This window comes from Orcinus orca, chromosome 2, assembly GCF_937001465.1.
Source record: "Orcinus orca chromosome 2, mOrcOrc1.1, whole genome shotgun sequence".
In the NCBI taxonomy this organism is placed as follows: Eukaryota; Metazoa; Chordata; class Mammalia; order Artiodactyla; family Delphinidae; genus Orcinus; species Orcinus orca.
In genome coordinates, this window is record NC_064560.1 from 55,965,425 (window position 1) to 55,985,690 (window position 20,266).

The 20,266-nt window shown below is 59.2% G+C and overlaps 1 protein-coding gene across 7 annotated transcripts in view; it reads right to left on the reverse strand.

Moving 5' to 3' along the window:
• APBA2 (amyloid beta precursor protein binding family A member 2) overlaps nt 1-20,266 on the reverse strand; it is a 204,146-nt gene that overhangs the window by 10,445 nt on the left and 173,435 nt on the right. For 6 of the 7 annotated variants that reach the window (XM_049705674.1, XM_049705676.1, XM_033403017.2 and 3 more), the window contains 7 exons: nt 15,647-15,792; nt 14,879-14,914; nt 12,797-12,883; nt 6,879-7,064; nt 3,004-3,183; nt 1,934-2,146; nt 329-448 (listed from right to left, as the gene is read on the reverse strand). In XM_049705674.1, the coding sequence (XP_049561631.1) occupies nt 329-448; nt 1,934-2,146; nt 3,004-3,183; nt 6,879-7,064; nt 12,797-12,883; nt 14,879-14,914; nt 15,647-15,792 (968 nt within the window). The remainder of the gene's footprint in view (nt 1-328; nt 449-1,933; nt 2,147-3,003; nt 3,184-6,878; nt 7,065-12,796; nt 12,884-14,878; nt 14,915-15,646; nt 15,793-20,266) is intronic. The other variant, XM_012536190.3, reaches the window with a different exon arrangement.

Sequence of the window (20,266 nt, forward strand, 5' to 3'; positions counted from 1 at the left end):
GAGCGAATGAATGAACAAATGAATGAGTGGGTGGGTGTCTTGCACACAGTGACTCTGACACTGCCATCGGCTGCGGGTCCCAACTGCAGGGGTGGGAGGACTCCTCCCTCCACTCTAGAGCTGGGGTCTGCAGAGAACAGCCACCACTGGGACGAGGGTGCCGAGGGCAGGGCTGGAGGGACCCATGCCGTGACCACACGCTGGCCCGCCCGCCCTGCCTGGACCTGCCCCCTCAGACAGGAGCGGTTTTGGAGGGACGGAGAGCTGCCCCCCAGCTCCCTGCACCAGGCCGTCCACGTGCACGGTGGAGGCTGCCAAGCGGACTCACGATGCCGTTCTGCACGCTGAAGCCCAGCTGGTACTTGAGGTCCGGCCGCTTGATGAGGACGGTGGTGACCGGCGGGCAGCTGACGATGTTCAGCTTCACCTGTGTCTGGTTCTTCAGACCCTGCGGAGCAGGAACGGGAGGCCCAGTGGGTATCAGATGCCACTGGGAGGACAACCTCAGGGGCCTGGGAGGGTGAGCCAGTGGCAGGGCAGAGCCCCGGGAGCTGGGGGACCGAGTCAGGCAGGCCCCTCTCAGCCCTGGTGTCCCTCTGTGCGTGGATGCAGGCATCACCCTGACCGGATGCAGGGGTACTGCATCCCAGGTGGCAGTGCGTGCCGTGGCCCCTGTGCTCTGGTGTGCCCTTTGACCTGGGAGAAAAAAAGCTGCCCTGGGGGCAAGGCCAGACTCCGAGCGCCCCTGTGCACAACCAAGAGGCGGGTTGTGCACTAGGTCACCCTTGGTGGTGCCCAGGAGGGGCCCTGGCCATGCTGAGTGCAGGAGGACTTCCTGTTTGGGAAGGTGGGGGTGCCTTCCTCAAAACAAAGCATCCTCCAGTGATGGACTCTCATGCTGGGGGTGGGGCGAGGACAGGGTGCAGCCGGCAGAGCAGAAACCTGTCAGCAGGAGGCTCTGGTGTGTGTGCCGAGACAGGCCAAGGGAGGCCCCAGGCCCCAGAGGACAGTGGATGCTGCGGCCATGGTCCTGGGGTTGGGTGGGGGGAGGGGAAGGGGCCCGGCCTGAACGTGGCTGCAGCAGCAGGGAGCTCCTCCTCTGTGCACGTGTGCATATGCGCGTGTGCACGTGCACACGCGCGCACACACACACACACACACACACACACACACATACACACCCATCCATCACAGCCCAGGTTAGACACTGCCCCAGGAGCTGCAGCCCTCAGAGCGAGGGTCCCGGCTGGCCAAGCCTCTGGCACCTCTGATGAAGGCCTCCTCTGTGCCTGTCTGTCTGTCTAGCTACACAGTACCCACTGGGACTGGGTCCCCAGGTCCAGGAGCCCCCTCACAGGGCCTTCATCTCTGAGTGACAAGGGAGAACAGAGGCCCATCCTCCAGCCCCGAGACCACAGCAGGGCTGGAGGGAATGAGCCGCGGGACAGATGGCCCCCCGTAGGCTGAGCCACTGTCTGGACCCTTGAACAGAGCAAAGGCACCGCCATGCCGAGGTCCCCTTGGATGGCTGCCTGACGCTTCAGCCCGGGGGGCTCTCACAGACAAGCAGGGGCCACCTGTTTGTGTCCCCTCAGCGTGACTCTCTCTAGGGAGGGTCTGCATCTCCCGAACCTGCAGGCTCACGGGTCAGACGGTGAGAGCAGCCTCCCAGCTCAGATCCAGGCAAGGGAACCAACCTCCCTGTTTACCCAGCAGGTGAAAAGTCCCAGGCAAACTAAGACAAGCTGGTCACCCGACATCTACAGGTCCTTGGCCCTCACCTGGGGCAGCCCAGGTCCCTCTCTGATGTCAGGGCCGTGGTACAGTCTTGGGTTCAAAGTCACTGGGTGGGTCTCTCTGGGCTCAGCATTCTGGCGGGTGAGGGGGGATTACAAAGCAGCGAGGATATAGCGAGGTGGGGCCCCGCACCCACCTTGATGATGCCCTGACAGGTGGCGAGCGGCAGCCCCACCAGGCTGGTGCCGTTGATGGACATGATCTGGTCACCGATGCTCAGCTTCCCCGAGCGGGCAGCTGGACCTCCATTCATCATGTTGGCCAGGATCACGGTGGGCAGGATGGAGCCCCAGCCCGACTCCACCACCACCACACCCAGGATCTCACCCTTGTGCTTCTCCAGCTGCAGCTGCAAGGAAATGGGTAGGGTAAGAGAGGCCCACCTGAGATGGGGGCTGGGGGCTGGGGGCTGGGCCTCTGCCCAGCATCCCGGAAGGACCAGCCGACCCGGACCAGGTGCCTGTCCTGCCCTCAGAACCGAGGCCACCTCCTCGCGGCCAGCCTGCTGTCTCCCTGGCCTCGTCCAGCTGTGGCTCCCAAGGCCTCCTGGGACCCACCCAACCATCCTGGGGACCAGGAGCACAGACCCCCTCCTCTAGCCCCAAGCTCGGCCCCAGTGTCCCGGCTCCCGCACCCACCCCTCCCCCCAAACACACGGAGGCTAGAGGGACGTGTTCTCAGAGTCCAGATGCACACCCAGCCCGGCCGGCGCTCTTGTCTGGAAAAGTCCTTCTATTTCCTCTCTGCCTCACGGGTCACTCACAGAAAGCTGCCTGTCATTCATCCATTCAGCAACAAGCCAGGATCATTCACTCATTCCCAAGCAGTTAGGGTACAGGCCACCCCCAGGGATTTGCTCCTCTTCTCTGAAGAACTTTCTAGAGACCCCTGAGCAAACCCACCGGAACCTGCCAAGGCTTCACTACGGGCGGCTTCCCAGCACCCTGGGCAGAGCCCCAAGTTCCCCGTTTTCAAGATGCCTCCCGCACGCTTTCCAGAAACACCTCGAGGGGCTGAGCCCACATCTAATAGCAGCATGAAAAGGCACATTTTCAAGGTCATTTTAAGACTGACCGTCAGCAGCTTCTTCCCTACAACAGCACCGCATTTCCCACACAAGTGCTCGCTGCGAAGGCAGGGGCCACACACCAGGAAGGCTCGACCCCGCCCCGCCTGCCAGCTGTGCCCCCCGCCCCGGGCACCCACCTCTTTGCAGTTCTCCGAGTTGGAGAAGTGGATGAGGTCGTCGTTGTACATCTCCTGGGTGTTGATGATGTCGCTGTACTCCTTCTGGCTCAGGTCCTCGGGGTTGATGCCGTTGGCCCGCAGGAACTCCTGGTAGGCCACGCTGAAGGCCTGGCCAATGGACTGGGCAATGAGCTGAGCCTGTGGGGAGGGGCGCCCAATGGAGACGGGCAGGCGCACGGGCCCCGAGGGGGGACCACGGCACAGCCTGCACGGGGGCCCCTGCCTGGGCTCTGAGGAGCCACAGAGAGACCGTGGCCCGGGTCTCTGTCGGGGGAGCCCTTCTGCTGCTGGTGCCCTGCCTGCCCCCACCCGAGCTCCCTTACATCCCAGACATCCTAAGACAAAGCACAGTTTCCAATAACATCTGGGGAAATTATGAATTATTTGCTAATGATCATAGTTTCATTGTATTCACTGGCGACTGTACTATATTTTCTTTTCACCCATCGTTTTTTCTTTAACAAGTGTGTTTTATTTATTTAAATATTTGTTAATTGTTATTAAATTAATGAAATTTAAATTAATTTATTTAAAATTAAATTAATTTATTTAAAATTAAATTAATATTTATTAAATAAATATATTTACTTGGCCCATGCGGGATCTTAGTTCCATGCCCTGTGCAGTGGAAGCGTGGACTCCTAACCACTGGACCGCCAGGGCAGTCCCCCACCCATCCTATTCCAAACACTGACTGGGGGGTGCATCCTCTGGGGAACGTCACAGAGACTGTCAGTCACCCACCCAGTATTTACTTCTCTGGAGCAACAGGACCCAGTCCAGCTGCGGGGGGGTGGTGCGGGCAGGATGTGTGTCCAGCTGCTCTCGTGGGGCGTGTGGACGTGTCAGGCTGAGGCCAACGAGAAGCATGCGGCCCTGGGGACACCAGCACAGGGCAAATCGTGGAGCAAATCACTTCTTTCTACTTCAACAGGACCACTTCTATGGACTGGACTGTATCTGATACTGCAGAAGCCTGGACTTTGAACAGTCACTGTCAAAGCTTACATGCCACCTGCCGGTGTGCAGATAAAGGACCATGGGAAGTGAGGGCTAAGGACCCAGTTCCTGGGCCACGTCAAGCACCCTGGCAGCCAGGCAGCCAGGGGAGAGCAGTGGGACCCCTCAGCAAACCTCGGGTCAACAGGGCCTGAAAACACGTGGAATTGAGGGGTTCGGCCTGAATCCCATTCTTGCTCTACACGCTGCATGATTCTCGGGCTGCAAATGAATAAGCCTTTGAAGAAAGCGGGCTGGGCTGCATAACAGAGGGAGAGCTCGGAGCCCTTAGATTCTAGACCAGACGGCCCTCCCAAATTGGGCCCCGAACGGTCTGCAGGAGCGAAGCCCGGGTCCACTAGGCAGGACCAAGCCCTGCCCGCCCCCAGGAGCAGTGTCCTGGCAGTCTGGCGGCTCTGCTCAGAGGGAGAACCAGCCACAGGCACGGAGCCCCGGGACCACCAGGTGGCGCCACTGGCCCAGATGTGTATGGAGACGGTGGAGGGAGCCCCGCGGTGGCAGGTCCTGGAGGGCGCCTGGCCCGAGGCTCAGGCCAAGCTGAGGATCCAATGGGGCCTCCAGGAGGAGGCTGGTCCCAGGATGGAGGGTGGAGGGCCGAGGGCCACCCGGAGGCCTGGATGTGCCCTGCCCCCCCGGGGTCTCAGGCTTGCTGACACCAGCTGCCCCCAGGCCTCTGGGTCCATCTTCCTCTGACTGGGGTCCCGTGGCTGGGAAGGGGGTGTGAGAGCATCACTTCGTTCCCCCTGCCCACTGCCCACTGCCCTGAGCCTCCCCTCTGAGCTCTGCCTGGTAGGCGCCCATCACCTGGGGGAGCACCTGGGAGGGCAAGGTGGTCCATGCCTGGGCTCCATGGGGCACAGTCCGGGAACCTCGGCGTCTTCCCACCAGCGGCTGGCTGCAGTCTCCCATCCCCCATCTGCCCTGCGTCCTGGCATCCCTGCCACCTGAGCTGGGGCCAGTCATGGAGAATCGCCCCTGCCCCCAGGTCACAGCCAAGGCTGTGAGCCCAGAAAGGTAGGGAGCGTCACGGGGGCCTCCCCGAGGGGCTGGCATTGGAGGCTGGGACTCAGAGGGGGCCTCCTGCAGGTGGGCGAATAGCGAGGGAGGCTGCCCTGCCCCCCCAGCCCTTTCACTTCTTCGGCTCACCTGCACTGCCCTCCACTTTACAGAAGGGAAACGGAAACTCTGAGAGGGCCACCAGGGTCCTTAGGGCCACCTTCCATTTTCTCCAGGTGTCCCCCTCTGTTCTCACTGGACCCTTGGATCCTCCACTCACCCCAGCAGCAGTCGGACCCGCATGGGGCCACCATCAGGGCCCGACTCTCAGGATGGCTGCTGCATCCCCTCACGCCCCTCCCAGCCCATCCTTCCCATGTGCCTTCAAGGACCACCTGGAGCCCCGCCCCCACCTGTGCTCTCAGCCTTCTCTCCCACGGAATAGAGAAACCCAGGCCACAGCAGCACCCAGGGCACGGTGGGCACCTCAGAGCCCCTTCCTGCTCCCCGAGCCAGCAGACTGTTCACCCCCTGCCACTTGGCCTGTTTCTTGCCTCCCCTGCCCATCACCACAGCCCTTCTCCAGGGCCCATCACATGCCCCCAGGCCGGGTTTCAGAGACTCCTCGAGCCATGAGCCAAACAAAAATTCCCATGCAGGTGTCCACAGACATCTGTATAATGGTGAAAGGAACACGTGTGTGCACTGGTGAGTCTGTATGTAAATTTCCTCTCCTATAAATGTGTCATTGCTTCAGAGCACTTGTAGGTGACTTCAATTTCTCAGCAAAAAGGTCACTGCCTCCACCCACCCTGCATTCAAACATGAAAACACTGGGACCCTTCCCCACTGCTCCGGGTCCCTGACACGCCCTCAAGGCCCTTGGTAACCGAGAACGCCCTTTCCAAGCATCCGTGGAGGAGAGAGAATTTTTTAAAATCCTGCTCTGGCAACAGCCCCAAGAACAGCTCAGCTGCTGCCCCCTGGGTGATCCTGAATCAGACCTGCCCTGGGGGGGCAGCCCAGAGACCCCGCTCACCTCCTGCCCTGCAGCTCCCTTCCCCGGTCCCTTTCTCCCTCTTCCAGGCTCAGAAAGATGCTCTCATCCCATCCAAGGAAGGAGTCAAAGGGCTTATGGTCTCTTAGCAAGTCTGCGGTATTAAACGTCAGAATTACAGTTGACCCGTGAACAAAATGGGGATTAGGGGCTGTGACCCTCTGTACAGTCTATAAAAAATCTGTGTCTAACTTACAGTCAGCCCTCCGTACCCGCAATTCCTCCGTGTCCGCGGTTCATGATCGCGGAGTCAACCAAGGCGGACGGTGTAGCGCTGTGGCATCTACTACTGACAAAGGTCCATGGGTAAGTGGGCCCTCGAAGTTCAAACCCATGTTGTCCAAGGGTGCACTGGATTTTCCAACTTCTTATGGCCTGAAATGGCCATGAGCAAAAGCAGAGGCGCTTCCCCATTTGCAACCCTGGAGTGTGGGGCGTGCATCTCAACAGAAAAGTTAGTCAAGGGCTACTTTATTTGGGGAGAACAAGGTTTTGTTAAAGGACCTTGTCAAAGAGCTCCTCAGCATATTTAAGTACGGTTCCATTTGCAAACAGCTCCTGAAAAACTTATTTCATGAAGCGAAACAGAGCTGTGTTCATGGTCTCTGCAAACTCAGAGTGTTAGAAGAATCATCACTTCCACTGGAAGCGTCCATGATGGGGCACAGAATCCCCATTCTATATGTGCTTTCCTGGGACCACAGAGCCCATGGGGCCTGGGCCGTCGGGAGGGGAACATCACGCCCGAGCATTTACTTACATCCTCGGACTCAAACACGTGGCAGATCATCTTATACTGCTTCTTCCCCTCCTGGGCCCCGGGGGTGGTCTCGATGCAGTCCTGGGAGGCTGAGCGCGGCATGCGGCGCCTGGCCATCAGCACCACGATGTTCCCAATGTCCGCGATGTAGGAGATGGTGCGAAGGGCGTGGTCCATCATGGTCTCCTGGCGGGAGAGGCATGAGAGGGCCTGCGTTACAGGGAACAAGCCCTAAAAAACACCCAAGTTTGGGGGCTCTCAGTCTCGACACTCCTGACGTTTGGGGCTGGACCATTCCATACTGTGAGGGTGTCCTGGGCACAGTAGGACGTTTAGCAGCATCCCTAGCCTCCACCCACTAGATGCCAGTGGCATCTCCTCCGTCCCAAGTTGTGACGACCACAAAGATCTCCAGCTGTGGCCAGATCTGCCCTGAGGGACAGAGTCTCCAGGGTAGAGAGCCACTGCCCCAGCGAACAGAGCATTTTAGGGCGGTGATTCCCAGTCAAGGTGATGTGCCTTCACCTTAGCCCTGCAGCTTCCAAAATGATGCTCGTGGGGGCATGATGCTGGGTGGGGCTCCCGGTCCTGTGGAGGAGGGGCAGCAGCTGAGGCCCGTCCCCACCCGATCGGAGGCCATCTGTGGCTCTGGAGAAGGCGCCTCTCCCTGCAAGCCTGGCTCAGACTTCCTGCCAAGCAGAGGAGGAAGGCTCCAGAGCCAGTGTTTCCCAGGGCTGAGCTCGTCCCAGGAGCTCAAGCAGCATGGGCCTGGGCAGGGGCTCCCGAGGCAGCCCGCCTGACTCTGATGGATGGGTCTCCGCAGTCTTTCAATCCCCCCGGGGCCTGGCGGGCCCATCCCTCTCGATGGCTTTTGTCATCTGGCAGAAATCTCTACCAAGCATCATTCCCGGGGCCCCTACCTAACAAGGCTGCACACAGAGGCTCTGAGAAACTAATCAGCTGGTCCTTTAGGCCTTTGTCCTCTTTCCAGAAAAGAAAATGGGGCATTTCTGCAACCTCTGCAGCCCGTCTTCGTCACAGAAGCCACTTCTGCACACTTCCTGGAGCTGCTGTGTTTTCTGGCCAGCTCGGGGTGGGGGGCTGCGGTTTATAACCACAAGAACCCCCTTCCGGGAGGGGCCGCTGGAAAGGGGACAGTGGAGGTGGCTCTTCAGCATCTCTTGATCTCCAGCCACTTTCAGAAACACCTGACTCAACCCCCAGGTGTCAGAAATGAGCTTCTCCCCATCTCCGAGCACCTGTCAGTAGCAGAGCCCGCTTCCTCCCAGACAAGGCCGCCCGCCACGTGGCCTCGTCCCCTTCCTGCCCCAACCGGCCACTCGAGTTCCCACAGTCTCTGCATCTGTTCCTGCCTCCCAGCTTCTCTGCTAACATTTCTTATTTTACAGTCAAACCAGTTTCCTACCACCACACTTCCAGTTCATCCTCAGCGACCTCGGAGCAAACTCTCAAACGATCCACAGTGCCCACGACTGGCCAGGCTTCCCCAGACACCTCGGCCAGACAGCCAGGCCACGGCTCATGGAACCTTTCTGACCCACCTTCCCAGCTCCTGTTCTCCTCGCTCTCGGTGACCCCAAAGCCTGCAGGGGCCAGTGCTCAGTTAGTTCATCTTTAGGAAGCACCGTCCACCCTCCACCCCCAGCTAACCCTGCATGACCTTCCCTCTCCCCAAGGCCAGTTCCGAGGTTCCAGGGTGTGTAGACAGGGAACCCGGCCTGTCTTATTCAGGGCGGCCAGCATTTTCTCTTGAGCACACAGGGAACCAGGTGTGTCCCATCTTCCCAGTGAGATGGGGGCTCCTCGGGAGCCGGGCACCTCTGCTTCTCCCACCAGCCCTGACCTCCCAGTCAAGAACGCTACGAGCAATGACCCAGACACCCGCTGTACTCCAGCAAGAAAAGTCATTGACGTTTCCATCATGGAAGAGAACAGAGAGCAATCCCACCAGATCTAGTTCTCAACCGTGTGTGCAAACACCCCGAGTTCTCTCTCTCCCCCAGGGCCCCTTCATGCGAGGGGGACAGGGCCCCATCAATGGTAGGGCTTTGCTTACCAACCCACAGGAGACCTGCTCCCTGCAAAGCAGATGCAGGATGAGGCCACCAGCCCTCACTCCCCACCAGGCTCCGCAGAGGAGGTGGGTGGGCACGGACGGGGGAGCAGACTCTCCCTGCTGGTGGGGAGCAGACCCAGGAGGGAGCTGCTTCCCCTGAAGAACGAGGACTCCCCACGTGGGGAGACCCGGCTGTGAGGATGCACAGGAACGCCGGGAGGAGGAGATGAACAATGAGAGAGCAAGATGCTGGGCACCGACCACGCCGCAAACTGCCACAGTGAGGAGAGCCCGATGGGACAGAGCGACGGGGGCTTTCCGCTGGAAAATGGGAAATGAAAACACTCTTTAAATACCTCCGACGAGCAGAGGTGAAGCTCAACCAGAGAAGGGGGAGGACTCTTAAAGTTGAACTTCAAAGACCACTGGAGGGGCAATAAGAAGGACCATGACCAGCTTGCCTCCTGCCCGGGACCTCCAGCGAGATGCTGCCCGTCGAGGACCCTGTCCTGGTGGTCCTGGATGCCGTCCTCACTTTGCCCTTCCCCTGGCCTGGCACAGCTCGGCCAACCCAGTGGCCCCGAACCTGAGCCCTAGGGAGCCTCGGGCTTCCCCAGGACACCTGACCCGCTGGAGATCAGGGGCACATCCTCCTCCACACCAGATCCCAGTCATCAGTAGCACGTCCCTGGGGCAGCCCACATAGGCTGAAAACCCCGAGGTCTCCTGCTTTGTGGTTCTGAAACATTCCTGTCCACAGAGACCCGGGGAGGCACGGGCACCTCCAGCAGCCACCAGAGGCTCCCCAGGGCAGGAGCTGTGACTATGGGGGCTCAGCCAGCCCTCCGCAGAGGATGTGGGCAGGGAACAGCATGTGGGAGAAGGAGAAGATGCCAGGAGGTCTACGGTGGCAGTCAGGACTCTTGGAGAGAACCCAAGAAGCGACGTGGCGAAAGCAAAGCTTCAGGAAGAACACAACAGGGCCAAGAGCCAGCACAGACAGATGGTCAAAACCACAGCACAGCCCTGCTCTGTAGCCGGGAGGTGAGCACCAGCCAACAGATGCTGGTCTGGGCAGCGGCTGTGCGTGACTTGGCCACGATGCTGCGGCTGGCGGGATGGAAAGCCCACGTGTGTTAAGGACCGACCTTGAACAAGCAAAGCAAAGGAAATTGTGGCTTCTGGCTCTGCCCACTCTTGGGAACGGACGCCCTGTCCCCGGGCCCTGTTCAGACACCAAAGACCCAGAGGAGGGAAGGGAGGAGTGAGGGGAAGGGGCTGGCATGTGTGCGCCCTGCTCTGAGTCGCCTCATCTGTCCTTCAAGGGGCCCGGCGCCGGGCTCTCCTCTGAGAATCAACAGGGCTCCGAGATGTCCGGAAACTTGTCCAAGTCCTCAAGTTCACAGGGATAGGCCCAGTTTCCAGTCTCCGCTGATGCAGGAGCATCAGAGAAGGGCTGACAGAACAGGCCTGACACTGTCCGCAGAAAGCCTGCCCGCAGGTGGCCTTCGGCCCGTCTGGGAACCTGGATTTCAGGAGGGTTCCCGACATGCCACCCGACATGATAAGACTGGCTCACCTTGCCTGAGGCATTTGGGCAAGCAGCGTGCTCCAGCCTGAGCCCCGCTTGCTTTCAGAAGCCTGGGACTTTGATGCATGGCAGACAGCACAGGTGCCTATGTGACCAGCCCCCAGTAAAGACCTTGGGCGCTGACGCTCTCGAGCTTACCAATGGCCCACGTCTCACACGTGCCGTCGCAGCTCGCGGCTGGGAAGTTCAGCTCATCCTGCGTGACCCCATCAGGCGAGGACCCTGGGTTTCCCTGGGCTCAGCCCCAGGCATCTTCTCCTTCGCTGGTTTTGCTCTGTATCCTGGTGCCGTAGTAAATCACAGCCTTGAGTACAACTATATGCTGAATCCCTTGAGGCCTCTTATCAACTTATGGAACCTGGGGTGGCCTCGGGGACCCTGACAGGTGGGTGGATGAGGGCTGGGGGGGCGGGAGGGAGGATCTAATCCAGACAGTTTGCCCACGAAAGATCAGGAAACAAAGCCCGAGGCTGTGAAGTGTCCTACGCCTGACCTGGTTGGGCGGCTCCCTCAGTTCTCGCCAAGTTCAAGGCCCCACGGGGGACAGGGCAGCTGGACACAAAGATCAGAGGGCCAAGACGGTGGCCGGACAGCAGGGCACGGGGGCTGGGAGGGAGCCACGGCAGGAGCCACATCACGGTGCCACTCCGACTCCAAGACACGCCCTGCAGCCTCCTCTGTCCCCACATGTCAGGTCTTCCCACCCACTGGGTCCTGAGGGGTGACAGCCAGCTCATCCACTACCTGAGAGCCAAGCTGTGCTCCTCCCAGCAGCCCAGCGATGGGCATGGTCCACCCCAGGAGAGACCAAGCGAGAAAACACACTGAGGGAGTCAGGAGCCACGATCTACACTGTGGGACCAGGGTGCGTACGGAGTAGGGGGCAGGTGAGCAGGACCCTCTGGAGCTGGTCTCAAATAGGAGGCACGTGTATGAACTCCTGGCTTTTAAAAACAGATACTGTCCAGCTCGGTTCATCTTTAGGGCCCAGGATCCACGGCCCCCCAGCAATGATGGGCAGAGCCAGCAACCCAGGTCTCTGCTTCTGTGCCTCCCTCCCCATGGACAGGAACCACGGCTCCTTGAAGAATGGCCGGTTCCAGGTGTCGGGCAGGGAGTGCAAGGAGGGCGGAGAACATCTCATTGTCTCAGGAACGTGTTCCGAGACCACGGGCAGACTGCCAGGACGGCACAGGGCCCAGTGGGAAGGCCCTGGCCAGATCTGGGTGATTTGAGCACCCAAGAGAATAACGATGGTAAGGGATTATAACACAAGTTTAAAAAAAAAAAAATCTGGGAGTCCACAGTGAAAAGGGAGAGAAAAAAAGAGGGGAAAAGAAAAAAAGAAGCTCTTCTGCCCAGAAGCACTTTAGACAGTAAAACTTGGAAGCAGAACGGAAGAGAAAATCACCAGTTTGCATTTCTGACATTGTAACTGAGTCTGACAAGGTCACTGCTGGATGTGACACCATCGGGCAGAGGGTCCTGGGGAACTGGCTGCCCACATGCTCAGCGTCGCGATATGGACCACTTGCCAACAGCAAGAAGTAAGGGGCCGTCACCCCAGCGTCTGGCCGGCCTCACCCATCCCCAGAACGAGTGGGGCCCTTCCCCATCTCTGTCCTCGGCCACCTCCCTCCCTCCTGTACTGCAAAGCTCATCCACCCGTGCCCCTGCCCACATCCAGCTCCCAGCCCCCTCCACCTGGCTCCTGTGTCTGCTCGCCTGTCTCCCCACAATGGCAGGCTTGTGCACGGATCCAGGCACAGGAAGACGAGAAGAACTGAGGTCAGACACGAGCTGGGCACGTGGTTTACAGGCAGGAAATCGTAGGACCCTCCCCTCTGGAGTGCCGCCGCTGGGGCTGGGGCAGGGCGGGGCGGGGGGGGGGCGTGCGGAGGGCCACCGGGATCTCCACCCTCCAGCTCCATCTCCCAGCCCCGCACGCATAGGCCTCGAGAGGGCCGTTCCAGAATCCCGATGGTGAGCACACGCCCTCCCCCCGCTACCCGGCTCCCCTTCATGGTGTCTCTATTTCATCCCTGGTGCTGTGCACACCTGATCGCCAGCTTCACCCCACTAGGCCCGAGGCTGCTGCCCACCCCCAGCTTGCTCTACGTTTCACAGCAGGGGCCGGGGGGGGCTGTCCCGGGGACGCCATGTCACCCCCGCAGAGGGGGTCTGCAGCTCGACCTGGCTCTCCTGGGAGCTCCTGCGCACGATTTTAAAGCGCCGTCTTCCGAAGCTCACCTGTGTGTCTGCGTTTAACACCTTGATCCTCTGGGTGGAGATGAAGAGGTCCACTTCGGTGAGCGTCTGAGCATCCCCCTCAGAATTCTAAGAAAGGATGGTGGAGACTGTTACAAACCTTTAAAAAAACTAACTCAAACAAAGGCCTGACAATCTCACGAAGGACCCTGAGCGCCCCTAGAGGGAGAAGCTCCTAGCAGAGGCAGCCATGGGAGTCTAAACACAGGCCTCCCCAGCACATCCCAGCTGAGTGAGCTCGCTCAGGGCACTTGGCACAGGAGTGGGAGGGGGACGGCTTCCAGGAGGCTGAGCCCGGAGGGGGCTGGACGCTGGGGGGTCGTGTCGCAGCATCCAGACTGCAGCCGCCTGCCCACCCTTCCGGAACACGGCGGCTACACAGGGTCTGTGGATTAGAGCTACATTTCTTGGATTTGGGATTCCAAGTATCCCCAGGTAAAGGGGAAGGAATTCTTCCAAGAAGATGGATTAGCATATCTGCATTTTCTTCTAGTTTAAAGCCACAGTCATGTCAACCCCCAGCAGCATCGGTCCAGCTTCCAAAAACCCTAGGGAAGCAAGACCTCAACCAGACGGGGCGCTGCCCTCACAGGACACTGGAGAAGCCAGCCCACAGATGCCCGTTTTGTCATCTCCCGGGTACACCCATCATACGGCTGGAGCAATGTGCAAAAGAATGTTCTGGAAGCTGAATGCACTGCTCGGGGTCTGCCCTAAACTGGGACAGCCTGTCACAGGGGATCCTAAATACTACTGTGCAGTGGCAGTGACATGAGAGTTCTTGGGTTTCTCCACCGAGATAAATACTCCTTTCTGGTCACTTTGTAGTCACCTGTGGATGGGGGTCCCTAGCCCTACAGTCACCAGCAAATCCCTGGGGTGGGGACTCTATGCCGGGGACGCTGGTCCCTCATGGAGACCCTCTTATCATTGTTTGCCTGGCCAGCTGCGGGCAGATCAGTGAAGGGGCCCTTGGCAATGACCCTGAGCATCTTCCTGGCCGAGAGAAGGAACAATTCTTCATGGAGGTAACCGCTGGCCCTGGCTGGCACCAAGGTCTGGTCTGCCTACACCGACCCCTCTGAGCTCTCTGGACTATAGACCCAAGGAGCAGGCTGTGGTCTGCACTGTCCTGCTCCAGCTGTCAGGGGGGCACGGGGTGACTGTGGGTGGGGGCCATCGCCTTGGGGAAAGCACACCCCACTGCAGGTCTGCAAAGCCAGGCTCGTTCCATTGTGCCTGGAGACACCCAGCACAAGGTGGCTTGGGCAGAGGGAGATGCGTGAGTTCCTTCCTTGCCCGCAGCTGAAGGCATCCCAGGAGAGGCCGCTGGGCAAAGAGCAAGCATCACAGGGAGGGAGGCCTCACTGCAGCGGGAGGGGAGACCCCGGGCAGGGTCCTCTGGCCGCACTGCCGGAACCTGGTGTTCCAGGCGGGCACAGAGGACTAGCTCTCCTTCTGCCCAAGCAAAATCCAGTGCCAGGACAGCCCCTCAGACACAGAGCACTGGATACTTCCAGTTAAAACGTGCCCAGCATTTACTAAACAACCAGGTTGATGAGCAAACAACTGAAGGTCGACCCGAGATTTTTAAAAGTCTGCCCATGCTCCAGAAACTTCTCAATAGAGAAAGCATCCCTTGGGCAGACTGCATTTCTCATCATCCCGATTCAGTAAATTAAACTTAATGAGTCTAAATGTCAGAGCGATTTAATTAATTCTGTACAGGGGCCCTAGGCACTGAACGCATCACATGGTCGCATCAAATGCCGCATTTAAAAACGTCTACACAAAACGGCCACATCACGGCAGTAACCATGCTCTAGCTCATGGAGACTCTAAAAAAGAAAAATGAAAAAAAGGGCAACGATTAAATGCTTCCGTAAGTGGGCGGCTTAAAGAAAAAAAGTGTCTGTGATTTCATTCAACAGTCTAGCATTGACCTACCAAAGGAAGAGAAAAACCCATCTGCCACAGCGTCTCTGTTCCTGGGGCTTCCCCCAGCCCCCTCCCCCTGCACAGGACATGCCACAGAAACACAAGCAAACCCCACATCCTACACACCGCTTTCTTCTTGATTTTAGCAGCCTTTTGCATCCTCTGAGCAGCGTGAAAGAGAAAAGAAAAACAGGTGGACGCAAAGCGAAGGAAGGACAGGTTGCTTTGCCCTCTCCCGACTACCACGCGGGGCTCATGCCTGGAGCCCCTCCCCCTCCGTCGAGGAGGTCAGAGTACAGTGAGGATGGGGGAGGGAGGGCTGACATCCTTCCTCACCCCGCAGGGAGACCCCCGACTGCCCAGAGGGGCACCTCCTCAGACCATCGTCCCTCCCTCCTGACCCCATCAGCTTTGCTGACTTGGTCCTATCCTCCCCCTGCCCAGCTGCACCCACCCTTCAAACCCAGGTGATCCGAATGACGGGCACCGAGAGCTGCAAGTGCGTCAGAGTTTTTCTTGAGGTCATAGATTTAAATAAAACGTATGATTTTTTTTGCTTCCCTTTCTGCAAGTCCTTTGGCAGTAAAGATATAGAGACAGTCAAAATGGGATGAGAGGCTCTATACAAACACGTGACTAGAATGCTTCGGAACATTACATTTTAAAAATCACGTGTCCTGGGGGCCCAGTGGCAGTTCCTCATTATGGAGCCTCTCTGTCCCCAGCCGGCGTCCTCTCATCCGAGGCAAACTCTCCCTCGGCCCCGACAGGCACCTCAGACATTCCCACTCTCGTGCACAGGGCTGTGGGGTCAGCGCAGGACAGCGGGCCGTGTCACCCATCCCGCTCCAGCGCTCCCTGCAGGGAACCCGGGCGCTCCTGGGCTGCCCCTACCTTGACCCGGCTGACGGCCTCCTGTGCCTGCATCATTCTGATGTTTTTGGACGGGTTCCGCTCCGAGAGCAGCTGGGTGGAGCCCAGGTAGTTGGCAGCAAAGATGATCCCGTCGATGAGGTCTTCTGGCTCACAGGGCCCTGGAACTGAAGGGGGCACAGTTCTCAGCCCTGGACGACAAGGGCAAGGCAGCGGGGCCAGGGGCCACAGGAGGAGGCTGAACGGTTGTCCCGTCTGCAGGCAGTGGGGGGGCGGGGCTCCTGCCCCCGTTACCGACAGCGCACCGTACAAGTAACTGCACAGATCAACACCCGGCCAGGAAACCCTGCACCCGTGGTGTCAGGAGGATAATTCCGGAGCCAGGCAGCTGTCACTGAAGGCACCTGGGCCTCCGAGGGGACAACCGTGTGCTGCAACCCCAGAGGCGCCCTTTCCCCAACATTTCCATGCCTGCCCCAGAGCCCGCGGCGACTCCGGACGGTGATGGGAACTGCCCACCGCGCTCCAGTTCTGTGCCCTGGGGCTCCCGCGAGCCTGCAGACCCCTCACAAGGCCTGTCCGGCTCCTCCCATGCCATGCACCCCAGGTCCAGGCTGGGTGACGTGGTCCCTGTTCCATCAGCTGTCTTGAGACCTGAGGTGCCAACAGCATGATCCGGAACATTCCATCTCTGAGCTGTTTAATACGAGAACCACTGGCCTCATGTGGCTTTTGAGAACTTGAACATGTTGGCTAGTGCAACAAAGAAACTGAATTTAAAATTTGTATGCAATCCTAATTAGCTGACATGTCAACAGCCACACGTGGCTAGTGGCTCCTGTCTCCTGGACAGGCCCCTCTAGGTAGGAGCCAGTAAACCTTTTCTGTAAAAGGCCAGACGACAAAGATCTTAGGCTTTGCTATCTCTTTGCAACTAGTCACCTCAGCATCTGGAGCACCAAAGCAGGCCCAGGCAGCGTGTGTGTGAGCAAACCGGCTGCACCCCCGCCAAGCTTCACACACGCAACTGGTGGCCAAAGGATGTGGCCGAGTCCACAGTCTGCCAACCTGGAGGCCATTGCTCAGCCCTGCTCGCAGGCCCACGACCACGTTTTTCACTTCCCTGCCTCTTCCCTCTCACTGCCCACCTCCAGCCAGAGCCCTTCTTTTGAGGACCATGGCCCTGGCTCTCAGGCTCCCCTCCTTCCTGAGCTAGGCTACCCGAAGCCATGCCAGTGTCCACAGGGCTGGCTATACTGCATCCCGAAGCCCTCAGGACCAGCAGTCCCCTCCTGACCCTTCCCTCCACCAGTGTTCTGCAGTCTCACCTTCAACCACTGTTTCTGACACCACCCACTCACCCAGAGTGGACGTCACTATCCACCAGTTCAAAACCACCTGCCCCGAGCCCTCAGCTTCCTCACTCACATCCTGTCTGCCTGCCCTGGAGATTTAGCAAAACTCTACCCAGGCTTCCTCTGGCTGGAAAAAGTCCCCAGCAAGCCGAAGTGGTTCCATTACAAATTCATGGCCCTGGACGCCCTCAGAACTCCTTGGCAACCTTAACGGGCTCCTCTAGGAAGCGCTCCCTCCCCATCTGTGCACGGCTATTTCATACCTTTCTCCATCCTCCTGCACTTCCTGCTGCCCCTCCTGTGTGTCCTGGACGGAGCATCACCTCTGCTCCCAGACACACCCACGTCCTGTGCGGTGGGCATCTGACCAGCCCTCCTTCCACCTTCCTCTGCAGCAGTGGGGTCCCCACCTGGGGCCTGAGGATCACCTGCCACCCCATCCCTCCCCTCCAGGACCCTTCCTCTCCCCCACCTCCAGCCCACGGAGCTGGTTTGTTCGAGTGAAAGCATAACGTACAGGTTTCCTGCAGGCACCCCAGATACATATCTTCTCCTGAGGTTTCAAGAGAAGGAACATTTCAGAGAGTAAGTGTAGACACCTGCCCCAGATCCAGTGTCGGCCTGGGGTCGCGTCAGTGAAGCCGCACCTTCGTTCTCAGGTGACAACCAGCTCAGGGGGGTCCCCGCTGGGCTCACAGCCCCCTCAGCGTGGTCTCCCCATCATATCCGTCTCTGTGGGAAGGCTCTTTGCAAGCAGCTGACCTGCTGGATCTGGAGGAGGTCAAAGCGCTCCGCAGCCTTGGGGAAGTGGGCTTTGGGCTCCAGGCGGGGAGGGGGAGGGGTGGGGAGTGTGGGGAGAGGGGCTGGAGGGTCTGGTGGGGACCTAGCTCCTGGCAGGTTTATAATCTCACCCTTTCAGTGTTTAAAAAGGCAACCCAAGAAAGTCACAATGTCCCCCGATGAATGTTCAAATCGAGGGTTTCCCATCCTATTTTTCTGTAGCTGGGCTCGCAGATACAACGTGCCCTTTCTGGGGCAGAGCAGGAAGAAATGATTTCTGTGGGGCAGGTACTTCAAATTATCAAGGTCACAAAGCACCGTCATCACCACAAGCCCAACCCAGACTGAAGAGAGTCACGCTTCAAGGCAGCATTGAGGCCAAGAGGGTGTGATCATGGCTGCAGGCAGCTGCAAGGCAGCCCTGCTCTGTGCCCGCTTCTAGACCCCCCTGCTGGGGGAGCAACAGGGGAGCCTGCGGCTGTGCTCAGCCTCTCGGACAACCCAAGACAGGAAGAGCCACCCGGGACAGGGCGCCGATACAGAACCAGTGACTCCCCAGGCCTCTGGCCTGGGCACCAGCTCGCCCCAGGGCCCAGGGCGCAGGGAGGCAGGGCCAGGGCTTAGCAGTGGGCCAGGCACAGAGAAGGGCTCCCCAAGTACTTTAGTAATGAAAGCAGCACGGGCACCCGCCCCCCCAACTCTGCAGCACAGGGAAGGCACCCCCGCCCCCTGCCACCCATCCGCGCTGAGGGCCAGGCCATGTCCTGGGTGCTGGGACAGCAAGGGGGGCCAGGCAGGGAGGTGCCCTGTCTCTGAACACCTAGAGTCGCGTAAACAAAGCCAACTCAGAAGCAAGGTCTTTTCAGAGGCTGAGAACCAGTGTGCAGGAAGCCAAACCCAGGGTGAAGAGACACTGACACTGTCTGGATCTGATGATGGAAAAGGCTCATCTTAGGAGCAACAGATAAGCGAGACCCAAATGATGGGATGGGGGACAGTGACAAGGGATGTGTTTTCTGGGTGTTATGATCAAGTGACATCCTCGCAGGTCCCAGATGTCTGCAGGGGAGCAGGGTCAGCTCTAAGGGGACACACGGAGCCGGGCTGGGGGTCCAGAGACCCGGCCGAGTCTGGGCTCCTCCACCAGCCCTGCTGGACCATGGACCAGACTTTGTGCCCTGGGGACAGCCGTCTAATTGTTTTTCTCTCAATTTCCTCGCCAGCAAAATGGGTGGAGGGGAGAGGATTCCTGATTTCTATCTTGACAGGGTTTTTGCAAAGATAAGATTAGAAGTCAGAGTTTCCTACATGCTAAAAGCATATAAAATGCAAAGCCTTAATTGATGAATTCTAGCTTTCGTTTGCATCCAGCTCAAAAGGCTCCGAGGGCAAAGGGATGGGGCGGGGGGCGGGGGGCGGGGGGGGGGGGTGTCACGCAGATATAAGCGACAGAGCCGGGACCAGACCCAAAGCAGCCACATGCTGGGTGACAGCCTCCACCATCACCCAACACCCAGAACCTCCCGTACCTGATGGGGTGGTGGGAGGTGGCAGGTCATTTAAAAACAGCTGAAGTCATTTGAGGAGGGAAGGAGGGAGAGGGGAAGACCCAGGCAGCCCCGCCGAGCCCAGAATCACCCGCAGAGCCCCAGGAGCCTGCAGAGCCCCTCCCCTGCCTCGGAGATGCCCCTTCAGGGAAGCCGGAGGGGGGGGACCTGGAATCTGAACGTGATGCCCGCATACTGGGTCCCACTCCGGGCAGCCTGTTTGGAACCACCTGACCTCCAGCAGACAAGAGCTCCCCTCCCACGTTCATCTTAGGAGCAACCCCTCTGCCAGGCACAGGCCAGCACCCGCTTCGCACTCAGGGGCTGACAGGCGGCTGTCCAGGGACTCTGCTCCCGACAAGGGAGAGAAAGCTGGCTGACCCTCGAGGGGCTCCACGGCCAGGGTCAAATCAGGCTGTCCCTTCCATCTCAGGCACCTTGGTCGTTGCTCAGCAGATGAGCAGCCTTCTCCCAGGTGGGCAGGGCTAGGGGTGCCAGAGGAGGGGAGGGGATAATGGGAGAGGGGAGGCACCGGGAGGGGACCCCTCCCTGTCAGTCCATCAGCAGCTGTGGTCCACAGTGGACACATCGGGGACTGTCACCAGCCAGGGAGAGGCAGAAGCCACGCCCAACAGAGGGAACAGGGCGCCTAGCACAAGGCAGCAGCCTCCACCCTGCCCCTCAGGGCTCCTGAGCAGGGTACTTGCGTCTCTACCATCTCATGCCATCTGCTCCCCTGGTGAATATGGTCCCAGGGTCCATCTCTTGCAGAGGGTCACCTGCCCGACCCTCTCGAGTCACCCGCCCTCCCTGCAGTGACCATTACTGACCAGTAGATGGCGTCACTCTGTTCTGGGGGAAAGTCCAGGTGGTCCCAGGAGCCCTGGGGTCACCGCCCGCTGCACACCCCTAGCCAGCACCCAGGGCCTGGTCCTCAGCAAGTGTCCCCATGCCCTGTC